At 44.1% G+C, this 12,742-nt stretch overlaps 1 protein-coding gene across 1 annotated transcript; it reads left to right on the top strand.

The window, feature by feature from the left end:
* The first annotated feature begins 24 nt into the window (after window positions 1–24).
* LOC125512408 (probable protein phosphatase 2C 12) lies at window positions 25–1,942 on the top strand. The gene is made up of 3 exons (XM_048677503.1): window positions 25–922; window positions 1,038–1,155; window positions 1,266–1,942. Exons 1-3 carry the CDS (start codon window positions 578–580, stop codon window positions 1,697–1,699), a joined length of 897 nt encoding a protein of 298 aa, XP_048533460.1. The 5' UTR covers window positions 25–577; the 3' UTR covers window positions 1,700–1,942.
* Window positions 1,943–12,742: the final 10,800 nt, after the last annotated feature.

The following is a 12,742-nucleotide window of genomic DNA, read 5'->3' as shown; positions in this document are numbered from 1 at the left end:
GGCTTTCATTTTAAAAAACTAACCTTAGACAAGTGTGGCAACATTGTGACATGGCTAGGCCTAGAATCAAACATCCCCACAGTATTTTTCCCGCACCGCAATCATTGCACCATGTGACGTGATCTACATCGAAAAGTGGGACACCATGTGCTCCTGTGTTTCCAAAGATTCCAAACTGTTCCCAAACACTGCTTTTACCGAACACCACTAACCTCACCTACTATTCGAGTTTTTAATTACTCCCTCCTTCCATCTATATAGGCTTAATGCGTTTTTCGAGGCTAACTTTAATTAAATACTAGATCAACAATATATGACATGCAACTTACACAAAGCATACGGTCAAATTCATATATGAAAGAAGAGTTCAATGATATAACTTTCATATTATGCATGTCATGGACTATTAATCTTTTTAATAGTCAAAGACCGTCTTGAAAAACGCATTAGGCCTTATATAGATAAAAGGGGGAGTAGTACCTACCGAATACTATAGTACAGTAGTATATTCAGAATCTCAAAATCAACTGTGCAATTTTGTCATGAATTTTGTGTTGTTTTTCACCAGGGATTCGGCATGGAGGACGGCGTGTTCTGCGGCGTGTTCGACGGCCACGGCAGGTGCGGCCACTTGGTGAGCAAGCTGGTGAGGGACTACCTCCCCTTCATGGTCCTGAGCCACCGGAACGCGCTGCTCCTGGCGGACGCGGACGCGGACGCCGACGACCCCGTGTTCAGCGACGCCTCGCCGTCGTCCTCCGCGGACAGCAGCGGCAACTCGTCGCCGCACCCGTCGCAGATGCTGGGGGAGTGGAGGGAGGCCTGCACCAATGCGTTCAAGGCCATGGACAACGAGCTCAAGCTGCAGGCCAACATGGACTGCAACTTCAGCGGCACCACGGCAGTGTGTGCCATCAAGCAGGTAACTAGTCAATTGATCGAGTATTACACAACACAAAGAAAAAATGTTGCACGTCGATGGGGCACATCATCTTACAAAAAAAAAGAAATCTGTGTTTGAATTTGATGGGTAACAGGGCAAGGATCTGATCATTGCCAACCTCGGAGACTCGAGGGCGGTTCTTGCGACCATGTCTGGGGCCGGCTACCTCAAGGCCGTACAGCTCACCACCGACCAGAAGCCCGGCCTGCCTGGTGAGACCTCCGGCCACTGCATTCTATTCTTTCATGGGCCATTCCGCCATTGCATTGCGGTAATGTAGTAATTAATTAAGCTTCACTTTGATGTGATCACGTACCTACAGAGGAGGCGGAGAGGATCAAGAGGTGCGAGGGGCGCGTGTTCGCGCTGAGGGAGGAGCCGGGCGTGATGCGGGTGTGGCTGCCCGGCGAGAACCTCCCGGGGCTGGCCATGGCGCGCGCGCTGGGGGACTCGAGGCTGAAGCACCACGGGGTCATCTCGACGCCGCAGGTGACGGGGCACCGGATAGGCGACGCGGACCTGTTCATCATCCTGGCCACGGACGGGGTGTGGGACGTGCTGAGCAACGAGGAGGTGGTGTCCATCGTGTGCGCCACGCCGCGGAAGCAGCACGCGTCCAAGGCCGTGGTGGAGGCGGCGGTGCAGAGGTGGAAGACCAAGTACCCGTCCTCACGGGTGGACGACTGCTCCGCGGTCTGCCTCTTCCTGCACGACCACGGCGCGTCGGCGCCGCAGCGGCCAGGAAGCTCTAGCTAGCCGGCGCTCGAGGAGAAGGAGAGGGGTCAAAGATAAGATACTCTCAGGCTCCGGCAATAGGCCGGCTGTTCAGCTCCATTTTGTACATGGTTTTCCTTCTTTTTTTGCCGGGGTTTTGCTTTTCTTTTTTTTGCAAATGTGATGCAAATACTTTTCTAGGTTTGTGTAAGTGTAACATAGTTTCGGCTCAAGAAAAATACTGCCCGCGGACTCCCTGCGGATCCTCGGGCGGACGGCTATCAAGGATGTTGTGCGTCTCCCATCACACTCACACACCAGATAAGAAATCCAGCCAAATCATCGGAAGTACGCTCCGAGGTGCAAATGCACCTGGATGAACACTAAATTTGGAAAAATTGCAAAAAATTCCAAACTTTGTTGCACACAAACATTCTCGAGTGTCCTCCCCCGTACAAATTTTAGTGAAGAAATCACGTTTGCGATGCTTTGCATAGAAAAGACAAAACAGACAGCTCGAACTGCTTTAAACATGAGCCTTTCCAGAGTATTGATATATTTTTGTTGGCACATTGAATGTTATTTCCCCACGAAATTTTGCACGAGAATAAAACATTCAAACATGTGTTGTAAAAAAAAATCAGTTTTTTTTTATATTTTTACTATATTTTATTTGCACCTGCAGGTCCTTGCTAATTAACTTCTCAGGTTTCTGCTTTTTGTTTCATATAAATTGTAAAGGCGGTTCAGAAAACACCAGAATTGATAAAAATTACATCCAAGTCTCTTGACCTCCTAGCAATGATTACAAGCACTAGAGCGAGCCGAAGGCATCTGTCGTCATCAACCCTTCCTCATCGAAGTCAGGCAAACCTTATTGTAGTAAACAACCGGAAAATCATTATGCTAAGGCCGAACAAGACCAGCTCACCAAAACATCAACCGCCGCCGATGCAAAGAAGTGTAGATCAAAAGGATCCAACTTATAGACACACGATGACACAAGTGAAGACCGGATTCAAGTGGATCCACCATAGACAAACACCAAACAAATTTCGTGTGATCCGTCAGATACACAACTCCCACTATGCTAGACGCGCTACAACTTTGTAGTCGCCTCGCCTTCCTAAACAGGACCCAAAACCTAACCAAATTCAAAAAAACTCTTAAAAATATAGTCCTCCCACCGGTCAAGGATGGATCCACCGTGCATCCATGGCCCTAAGGCTACAGGAAATGAGGCACGGGGGCAGCGCCGATGAAGTCAAGGAGGCGGCGCCGACAGGAGGCAAGGAAACCATATCGCATGTGCTCCCGAGAGTCACAAACGAAGAGGTACGGGAAGACAATTTCTCAAGTTTAATCCTCCAACTCTCTTCTTTATTTTCACATTCACATGCCCTAAATTCACGAAGCACGCATAAGGGACTCATTGAAAAAATAGGATTTTTTAGGGTTTGGGACTACTCCACTCCATCAAATCCACTTTGAAAGAGTTTCACTTGGGAGTTACAGCTTTACCAAATGCTTCCTCTGTTCACAAATATAAGATGTTTTAACTATTTTTCGGAATCGAATGTATATTGACATGTTATAATGTGTTTGTTCACTCACTTCAGTCTGCATGTAGTCTATACAAAATATCCAAAACAATATTTGTGAACGGAGGGAGTGGCAGTTTATCATGTTTGGCTTACAGCTAGCTCCAGTTTCAAGATTGAAATTTTTGGCGGGAAGGGTCTATTTGACTGGGTAACCTGGGGATATAAAATAAAGGGTTATCCACTTACTGGTGGTAGTGGTGGGTAATATTTCCCCAACTCCACGAGGATTCGTTGAACTAAGAGTTTTTGGAGCACCTCGTGAAGAGCTTCACGAAAAACAAAGAGTTGTACATTAGATTTTTTTTTTTGAGTGGGACTGTTGGGAAACGTTGCATGTAAAACAAAAATCCTAGGGCAATCCCAAGGGGGGCGGCGGCCACCCTTGGCCCCTGCCCTAGCCACGCCCCTCCTTCATTTTTGGGCGCACAGGGGGAAGGCAGGAGGGGGTGGCGCCCCCCTTGCCTTTCTCCCATGAGGAGGGGAAGGCAGGAGGGGCTAGATGTCGGTTCTATATCCGGCATATCTCGTAGTAGGGGTCCTAAGCTAGACGTCTTGGAACATGGTAATATGAACATTGATTTTACCTAGGTTCAGACCCTCTTGATGGAGGTAAAACCCTACATCCTGATTTTGATTGTATTGATATGGGTGTAGTACAAGGTACATGTATCTACCACGAGATTGTTCTAATGAATATTAGATGTTCTATTGACTAGCCTGGCCACGGTTTATATAACACACCAGATGCCTAGGGTTTAGAGGAGTCCTTGTCTTGGGCGCCAAGTCTTGTGGAATCCTCCTTGTATGCGGCATGGGCTGCCCGCAGTGGCCCATAAGTGAACCGCCATGGGGATCCTCGACCCGATCCAGCTGGTTGGGAGATGACGTGGTGAGTACCCCCGAGTCCAGGACACCGTCAGTAGCCCCCTGAACCGGTCTTCAAGTTGGGGACACTCCTCGATTCTTCCGAACTGTTCTTCATCTCCGGTCGCCGGTCTTGGAAACTGGTTCAACAAATCTTCTCATCTTCGATCTTGAGGATCACTGTAGTGAATCCGGAGAGTCTACACGTCGGGTATCCGTGGAGCCCCTTTAAGTTTTCGGCCTTTAACAATGCCTTGTTATTTTTTATGCCACACCTCGGGTTTTAAGTTGTTCCCGTGCGGCGGTGTCCTCTTGCGTCCGAGCTCCAACACCGGACTGCATCAGAGATATCTTTTGCAGCCGAGCACCAACGCCAGACCGCTTCCGAGCTCCAACGCCGGAATATATCCGAGCTCCAACGCCGGACTGTATCCGAAGTGTCATAGATTACCTCGGTCTTGAAAAATTTAAAAGGGTAGAACCGAGCTTAATGCCGGAGATGCCCTCTATGGAGCCAGCAACTTGCAACCGAGCTTTTGCAGTCGAGCACCAACGCAGGACTGTATCTGGGCTCCAACGCCGGACTGTATCCGAGGTGGTGCGCCACCTCGGCCATGGGCTGATTTATATGAATTTAATTCCGATTTGTGCAATGTATTCTCTGCCGAGATGTATAGCTAGTAGCCCTCAAGCTGCATGTTGGCCTAATATCCGGGATGCACCTGAAGGATAAAATCAAACCACTGATCCCAGTAGCCCCTGAGACTCAGGTCGATTAGTGAAACCGGCCTGAGGATCAATTCCCAGCTCGGCAGCATACTTAGGAATAGAAACGCGGTGCAATATATTAGAGGAAATAGTGATCAGCGAACGGGCCCTTGAGAGAGGGTTTTGAGAAGTCGCTGTGATATATTAGCTTGATGCCGGATAAGTCCCAGATGGTGCCTATTGTTGTCCGAAGACGCGTTTGCCCATAGTTCGGTCAAGCCAAACACTGAGCACTTTGAATTTTCTATATTGAATAGGCAATGCAGTAGCCCCCGAGACACTAGTCGGGTGGCAACACCAGATCAGGGGATCAATGTGCCCCTTTAATATTAATAAATGATAGGTCCGGAGCCCAGTAGCCCCCGTTGAAGGAAGTATGCCCTAGAGGCAATAATAAAGTTGTTATTTATATTTACTTATATCATGATAAATGTTTATTATTAATGCTAGAATTGTATTAACTGGAAACTTAGTACATGTGTGAATACATAGACAAACAGAGTGTCACTAGTATGCCTCTACTTGACTAGCTCGTTAATCAAAGATGGTTAAGTTTCCTAACCATAGACATGAATTGTCATTTGATAAACGGGATCACATCATTAGAGAATGATGTGATTGACATGACCCATCCGTTAGCTTAGCACTATGATTGCTTAGTTTATTTCTACTGCTTTCTTCATAACTTATACATGTTCCCATGACTATGAGATTATGCAACTCCCGAATACCGGAGGAACACTTAGTGTGCGATCAAACGTCACAACGTAACTGGGTGATTATAAAGATGCTCTACAGGTGTCTCCGATGGTGTTTGTTGAGTTGGCATAGATCGAGATTAGGATTTGTCACTCCGATTGTCGGAGTGGTATCTCTTGGGCCCTCTCGGTAATGCACATCACTATAAGCCGTGCAAGCAATGTGACTAATGAGTTAGTTGCAGGATGATGCATTACGGAACGAGTAAAGAGACTTGCCGGTAACGATATTGAACTAGGTATGATGATACCGACGATCGAATCTCGGGCAAGTAACATACCGATGACAAAGGGAACAACGTATGTTGTTATGCGGTTTGACAGATAAAGATCTTCGTGGAATATGTAGGAACCAATATGAGCATCCAGGTTCCGCTATTATTTGTTGACCAGAGATGAGTATCGGTCATGTCTACATAGTTCTCAAACCCGTAGGGTCCGCACGATTAACGTTCGATGACGACCGGTATTATGAGTTTATGTGTTTTGATGTACCCAAGGTAGTTCGGAGTCCGGGCTGAGATCCCAGACATGACGAGGAGTCTCGAAATGGCCGAGACATAAATATTGATATATTGGATGACTATATTCGGACACCGAAATGGTTCCGAGGTGTATCGAGTATTTACCAGAGTACCGGGGGTTTACCGGAACCCCTCAGGGAGTTAATGGGCCTTGATGGGCCATAGTGGAAGAGAGGAGGAGGCGGCCAGGTGTGGCGCGCGCCCCCTAGGCCCAATCCGAATCGGAGTAGGGTTTGGGGGGCCGCCCCCTTTCCTTCTCTCCTTCTTCCCTTCCTTCCCCCTCCTAGTTGGACTAGGAAAGGGGGGAAACCTACTCCTAGTAGGAGTAGGAATTCCCCCTTGGGGCGCACCCTAGGAGGCCGGCCCTCCCCCTCCTCCACTCCTTTATATATGGGGGAGGGGGGCACCCCATAGACACAGAAGTTGATCTTAGCCGTGTGTGGTGCCCCCCTCCACAGATTTCCACCTCGATCATATTGTCGTAGTGCTTAGGCGAAGCCCTGCATCGGTAACTTCATCATCACCGTTAACACGCCGTCGTGCTGACGAAACTCTCCCTCGGCCTCAGCTGGACCTAGAGTTCGAGGGACGTCATTGATGACCCACAAGCATAGGGGATCTATCATAGTCCTTTCGATAAGTAAGAGTGTCGAACCCAACGAGGAGCAGAAGGAAATGATAAGCGGTTTTCAGCAAGGTATTCTCTGCAAGCACTCAAATTATCGGTAACACATAGTTTTGTGATATGGTAATTGGTAACGAGTAGCAAGTAATAAAAGTAAATAAGGTGCAGCAAGATGGCCCAATCCTTTTTGTAGCAAAGGACAATCCTGGACAAACTCTTATATGAAGGTAAGCGCTCCTGAGGACACATGGGAATTATCGTCAAGCTAGTTTTCATCATGTTCATATGATTCGCGTTCGGTACTTTGATAATTTGATATGTGGGTGGACCAGTGCTTGGGTACTGTCCTTACTTGGACAAGCATCCCACTTATGATTAACCCCTATTGCAAGCATCCGCAACTACAACAGAAGTATTAAGGTAAACCTAACCATAGCATGAAACATATGGATCCAAATCAGCCCCTTACGAAGCAACACATAAACTAGGGTTTAAGTTTCTGTCACTCTAGCAACCCATCATCTACTTATTACTTCCCAATTCCTCCCTCTAGGCCCTAACAATGGTGAAGTGTCATGTACTCGACATTCACATGACACCACTAGAGGGATGACAACACACATCTCATCAAAACATCGAACGAATACCACATTCACACGACTACTAATAGCAAGACTTCTCTCATGTCCTCAGGAACAGACGTAACTACTCACAAAGCATATTCATGTTCATAATCAGAGGGGGTATTAATATGCATATTAGATCTAAACATATGATCTTCCACCAAGTAAACCAACTAGCATCAACTATAAGGAGTAATCAACACGACTAGCAACCCACAGGTACCAATCTGAGATTTGGATACAAAGATTGGATACAAGAGATGAACTAGGGTTTGAGATGAGATGGTGCTGGTGAAGATGTTGATGGATATTGACCCCCTCCCGATGAGAGGATTGTTGATGATGAAGATGGTGATGATTTCCCCCTCTCGGAGGGAAGTTTCCCCGGCAGAACAGCTCCGCCGGAGCCCTAGATTGGTTCCGCCAAGGTTCCGCCTCGTGGCGGCGGAGTTTCATCCCGTAAGCTTGCTTATGATTTTTTCTCGGACGAAAGACTCCATATACCCAAAGATGGGCATCGGAGGGCCACCAGGGGGCCCACAAGGCAGGGGGCACGCCCAGGGGGGTAGGGCGCGCCCCCACCCTCGTGGCCAGTGGGTGGCCCCCCTCTGGTGCTTTCTTCGCTCAGTATTTTTTATATATTCTGAAAATAACTTCCGTGAAGTTTCAGGACTTTTGGAGCTGTGCAGAATAGGTCTATAATATTTGCTCCTTTTCCAGCCCAGAATTCCAGCTGCCGGCATTCCCCCTCTTCATGTAAACCTTGTAAAATAAGAGAGAAAAGGCATAAGTATTGTGACATAATGTGTAATAACAGACCATAATGCAATAAATATCGATATAAAAGCATGATGCAAAATGGACGTATCAACTCCCCCAAGCTTAGACCTTGCTTGTCCTCAAGCGAAAGCCAAATCGAAAAATATGTCCACATGTTTAGAGATAGAGGTGTCGATAAAATAAAATACGGACAAGAGGGCATCATGATCATCTTTAGAATAGCAACATATATTGTCATATAACTTCTTATGCTAAAGTAACAATTCAATCTCAATTTCAAGTATGAATCATAAACTTTATTGAGAACCAACAAACTCTAATCTCAGTCATTGAGGCAATTGCAATTTATCATAACATAGGAAAGAGTCAATGTAAGAGCTTTTCAGCAAGTCCACATACTCAAATATTATTTAGTCTTTCACAATTGCTAACATTCACACAATATTTATGGGTATGGAGTTTTAATCGGACACAGAGAAAGATAGGGGCTTATAGTTTTGCCTCCCAACGTTTTACCTCAAGGGTAATGTCAACCATAATAGTTCATGAAAACTCACATCCGATTAGCTATATATATCTGGATCTTTCCAACACATTGCGCTTGCCAAAGGATAAAATGTAAAAGGAAAGGTGAAGATCACCATGACTCTTATATAAGGTGGAAGATAAAAGTAAAAGATAGGCCTTTGCAGAGGGAAGCAGAGGTTGTCATGCACTTTTATGGTTGGATGCACAAAATCTTAATGCAAAAGAACGTCACTTTATATTGCCACTTGTGATATGGACCTTTATTATGTAGTCCGTCGCTTTTATTTCTTCCACATCACAAGATCATATAAAGCTTATTTTCTTCACATTAATAAATCATACATATTTAGAAGGCAATTTTTATTGCATGCACCGATGACAACTTACTTGAAGGATCTTACTCAATCCATAGGTAGGTATGGTGGACTCTCATGGCAAAACTGGGTTTTAAGGATATCTGGAAGCACAAGTAGTATTTCTACTTGGTGTAAAGAAATTGGCTAGCATGAGAGGGAAATGCAAGCTCAACATGTTGGATGATCCATGACAACATAATTTATCTCAGATGTAAGAAAACATAACCCATTACGTTGTCTTCCTTGTCCAATGTTAACTCTTAGCATGTCATACTTTAATGAGTGCTCACAATCATAAAAGATGTCCAAGATAATATATTTATATGTGAACCTCTCTTTATTTATCACTTCCTATTAATTGCAACAATGACCAAAACTATGTTTGCCAACTCTCAACAACTTTTATTCATCATACTCTTTATATGTGAGCTCATTACTCTCCATAAGATCCATATAACCTCTTTGTTCCTTTTTATTTATTCTCTTTTATTTTATTCCCTCAAGATCATAGCAAAATAATAAAGCCCTTGACTCAACACTAATCTTTATTATATATAGCTCACGGACTCGATTACATAGAAGGATCATAAAGCAAAACGCACAACTAGATCATACTAAAACTTTACTCTACTAGATCAAGATATTATCAAAAGGATCGAACTAAGAAAAAGGTAAAGATAAAAGTGATGGTGATACGATACCGGGGCACTCCCCCAAGCTTGGCAGTTGCCAAGGGGAGTGCCCATACCAGATACTCAGTTCTTCTTTGTTGGTGAAGAAGGTGGGGTTGTTGATGATGTAGGCTTGTCGTCCCTCTTCCAAGGCATAGGCTCACCATCATAGAAGGATGATCGAGTTTCCTGAATCCTCAAATCTGCAGCCAAACTCATCCTCTTGATTTTGCAAGTCATAGATCTGGGCTGGGAGGTGCTCGATTTTCTCATGAAGCTTGAAGATGGCCTCCCCAATGTCCTTGACGTCCAGCTTGTGGTTGTTGGTGAACTCCGTGATCATTATGTGATTGGAGTCGAGTCCACGCTCCACCATCTCCTGACACTTGATAACTTGTTGCTCCAATGCATCAAGCCTTGCCTCCGTGCTTCCGGTCCTCCTTGGTCCCTCAACATCGCGGATGTGCAACAACCCCTCACGCATCTTAATGGTTTGAGGGTGTTGCAGCACCTCCGCGAGGTAGGGGTTGATGACCTTCTCGAAGAACTTGTCCTTGGGGGCACTTGAAGACGACATGACGACCTAGATCTGTCAGAAAAATAGCTCGAAACAAAGACAAGAGATATTTGCGTGATATGGTGGTCAAAACATTTGGGAGATTATATAATGAATTTTTACCGACCAAAAGAAGTATCGTGCAAGAAAATGGAGTCCGGAAAGCGCACGAGGTGCCCACGAGGAAGGGGGGCATGCCCTCCACCCCCATGGAAGCCCCATGTCCTTTCCGTTATGCTTCTTATTTTCCTATTTTTTTATATATTCCAAAACGGAGAAATATTGCCATTAGAACTGTTTTGGAGTCGGTTTACTTGCCGTACCACGTACCTATTCCTTTTCGGAGTCTGAAACGTTCCGGAAAGTGTCCCTTATGTATTCCTCCAGGGTTACGGTTTCAATAATATTAGTTTCAACATTTATGGGATTACCTGAGATATAATGTTTGATTATTTGACCGTTCACCACCTTCGGAATTGTGACTTCGAAGTTGTTGATTTTTATGGCACCTGCACGATAGACCTCCTCGATGACGTAAGGGCCTTCCCATTTAGAGAGAAGTTTGCCTGCAAAAAATCTTAAACGAGAGTTGTATAGCAATACATAATCACCTACATTGAACTCACCTTTTGTATCCTTTTGTCATGCCATCTTTTAACTTTTTCTTTAAACAACTTGGCATTTTCATAGGCTTGGGTTCTCCATTCTTCAAGTGAGCTAATGTCAAATGACCTCTTCTCATCGGCAAGTTTGAAATCATAATTGAGCTCTTTAATGGCCTAATATGCCTTATGCTCTAGCTCAAGAGGTAAGTGACATGCTTTGCCATAAACCATTTTATACGGAGACATACCCATAGGATTTTTGTATGTAGTTCTATAACCCATAATGCATCATCAAGTTTCTTGGACCAATTCTTTCTAGATCTATTAACAGTCTTTTGCAAAATTAGTTTGATCTCTCTATTACTTAATTCTACTTGACCACTAGACTGTGGGTGATAAGGAGATGCAATTCTATGATTAACATCATACTTAGCAAGCATTTTACGAAAGGCACCATGAATAAAATGTGAACCACCATCAGTCATTAAATATCTAGGGACTTCAAACCTCGGAAAAATAACTTCTTTAAGCATCTTAATGGAGGTGTTATGATCAGCACTACTAGTTGGAATAGCCTCTACCCACTTAGTAACGTAATCAACAGCAACTAAAATATGTGTATACCCATTAGAGGAAGGAAAAGGTCCCATATAATCAAAGCCCCAAACATCAAATGGTTTAATAACAAGTGAATAATTCATAGGCATTTCTTGACGTCTACTAATAGTACAAATTCTTTGACATTCATCACAAGACAAGACAAACTTACGGGCATCCTTGAAGAGAGTAGGCCAATAAAAACCAGATTGCAATACCTTATGTGCAGTTCTATCTCCAGCATGGTGTCCTCCATAGGCTTCGGAGTGACACTTGCGTAGGATCTGTTCCTGTTCATGCTCAGGTACACAACGTCTAATAACATCATCTACTCCTTCTTTATAAAGATGTGGGTCGTCCCAGAAGTAATGCCTTGAATCATAAAAGAACTTTTTCTTTTGCTGGTATGTGAAACTAGGTGGTATAAATTTAGCAACAATGTAATTAGCATAATCAGCATACCACATAGCAGTACGAGAAGCATTTATGACATTTAATTGTTCATTAGGAAAGCTATCATCAATAGGTAGTGGGTCATCAAGAACATTCTCTAACCTAGACAAGTTGTCTGCAACGGGGTTCTCAGCTCCCTTCCTATCAATAATATGCAAATCAAATTCTTGTAGCAAGAGAACCCATCTAATAAGTCTAAGTTTAGCATCTTTCTTTTCCATAATATATTTAATAGTAGCATGATCAGTGTAAGGTATAAGGTATGAACTTATCACAAGCAAATACAACTGCTAAGAATTCCTTTTCAGTAGTAGCATAATTTCTCTGGGCATTGTCTAGAGTTTTACTAGCATACTATATAACATTCAATTTCTTATCAACTCTTTGTCCTAGAACATCCCCTACAGCATAATCACTAGCATCACACATAATTTCAAAGGGTAAATTCCAATCAGGTGGCTGAACAATAGGTGCAGAAATCAAAGCTTTCTTAAGTATTTCAAATGCTTCTACACAATCATCATCAAAAACAAAAGGAATATCTTTTTGTAATAGGTTAGTCAGAGGCCGATAAATTTTGAGAAGTCCTTAATGAACCTCCTATAAAAACCGACATGACCGAGAAAACTTCTTATACCTTTGATGTCCTTGGGACACGACATCTTTTCAATAGCATCAACTTTAGCTTTGTCAACTTCAATACCTCTTTCAGAAATTTTATGCCCCAAGACAATACCTTCATTAACCATAAAGTGGCACTTCTCCCAATTCAA

This window comes from Triticum urartu, chromosome 6 (assembly GCF_003073215.2).
Source record: "Triticum urartu cultivar G1812 chromosome 6, Tu2.1, whole genome shotgun sequence".
In the NCBI taxonomy this organism is placed as follows: domain Eukaryota; kingdom Viridiplantae; phylum Streptophyta; class Magnoliopsida; order Poales; family Poaceae; genus Triticum; species Triticum urartu.
Note: the sequence above shows the minus strand (reverse complement) of the source record. Positions and strands in the feature narration are given on the sequence as shown.

What these genes read in the sequence shown, in the direction of transcription:
- LOC125512408 (XM_048677503.1), top strand. Translation starts at nt 578, where the DNA reads ATGGAGGACGGCGTGTTCTGCGGCGTGTTCGACGGCCACGGCAGGTGC. An exon ending in CAGTGTGTGCCATCAAGCAG is followed by an intron (nt 923 to 1,037) that starts GTAACTAGTCAA and finishes GATGGGTAACAG; the next exon opens with GGCAAGGATCTGATCATTGC. An exon ending in CCAGAAGCCCGGCCTGCCTG is followed by an intron (nt 1,156 to 1,265) that starts GTGAGACCTCCG and finishes ACGTACCTACAG; the next exon opens with AGGAGGCGGAGAGGATCAAG.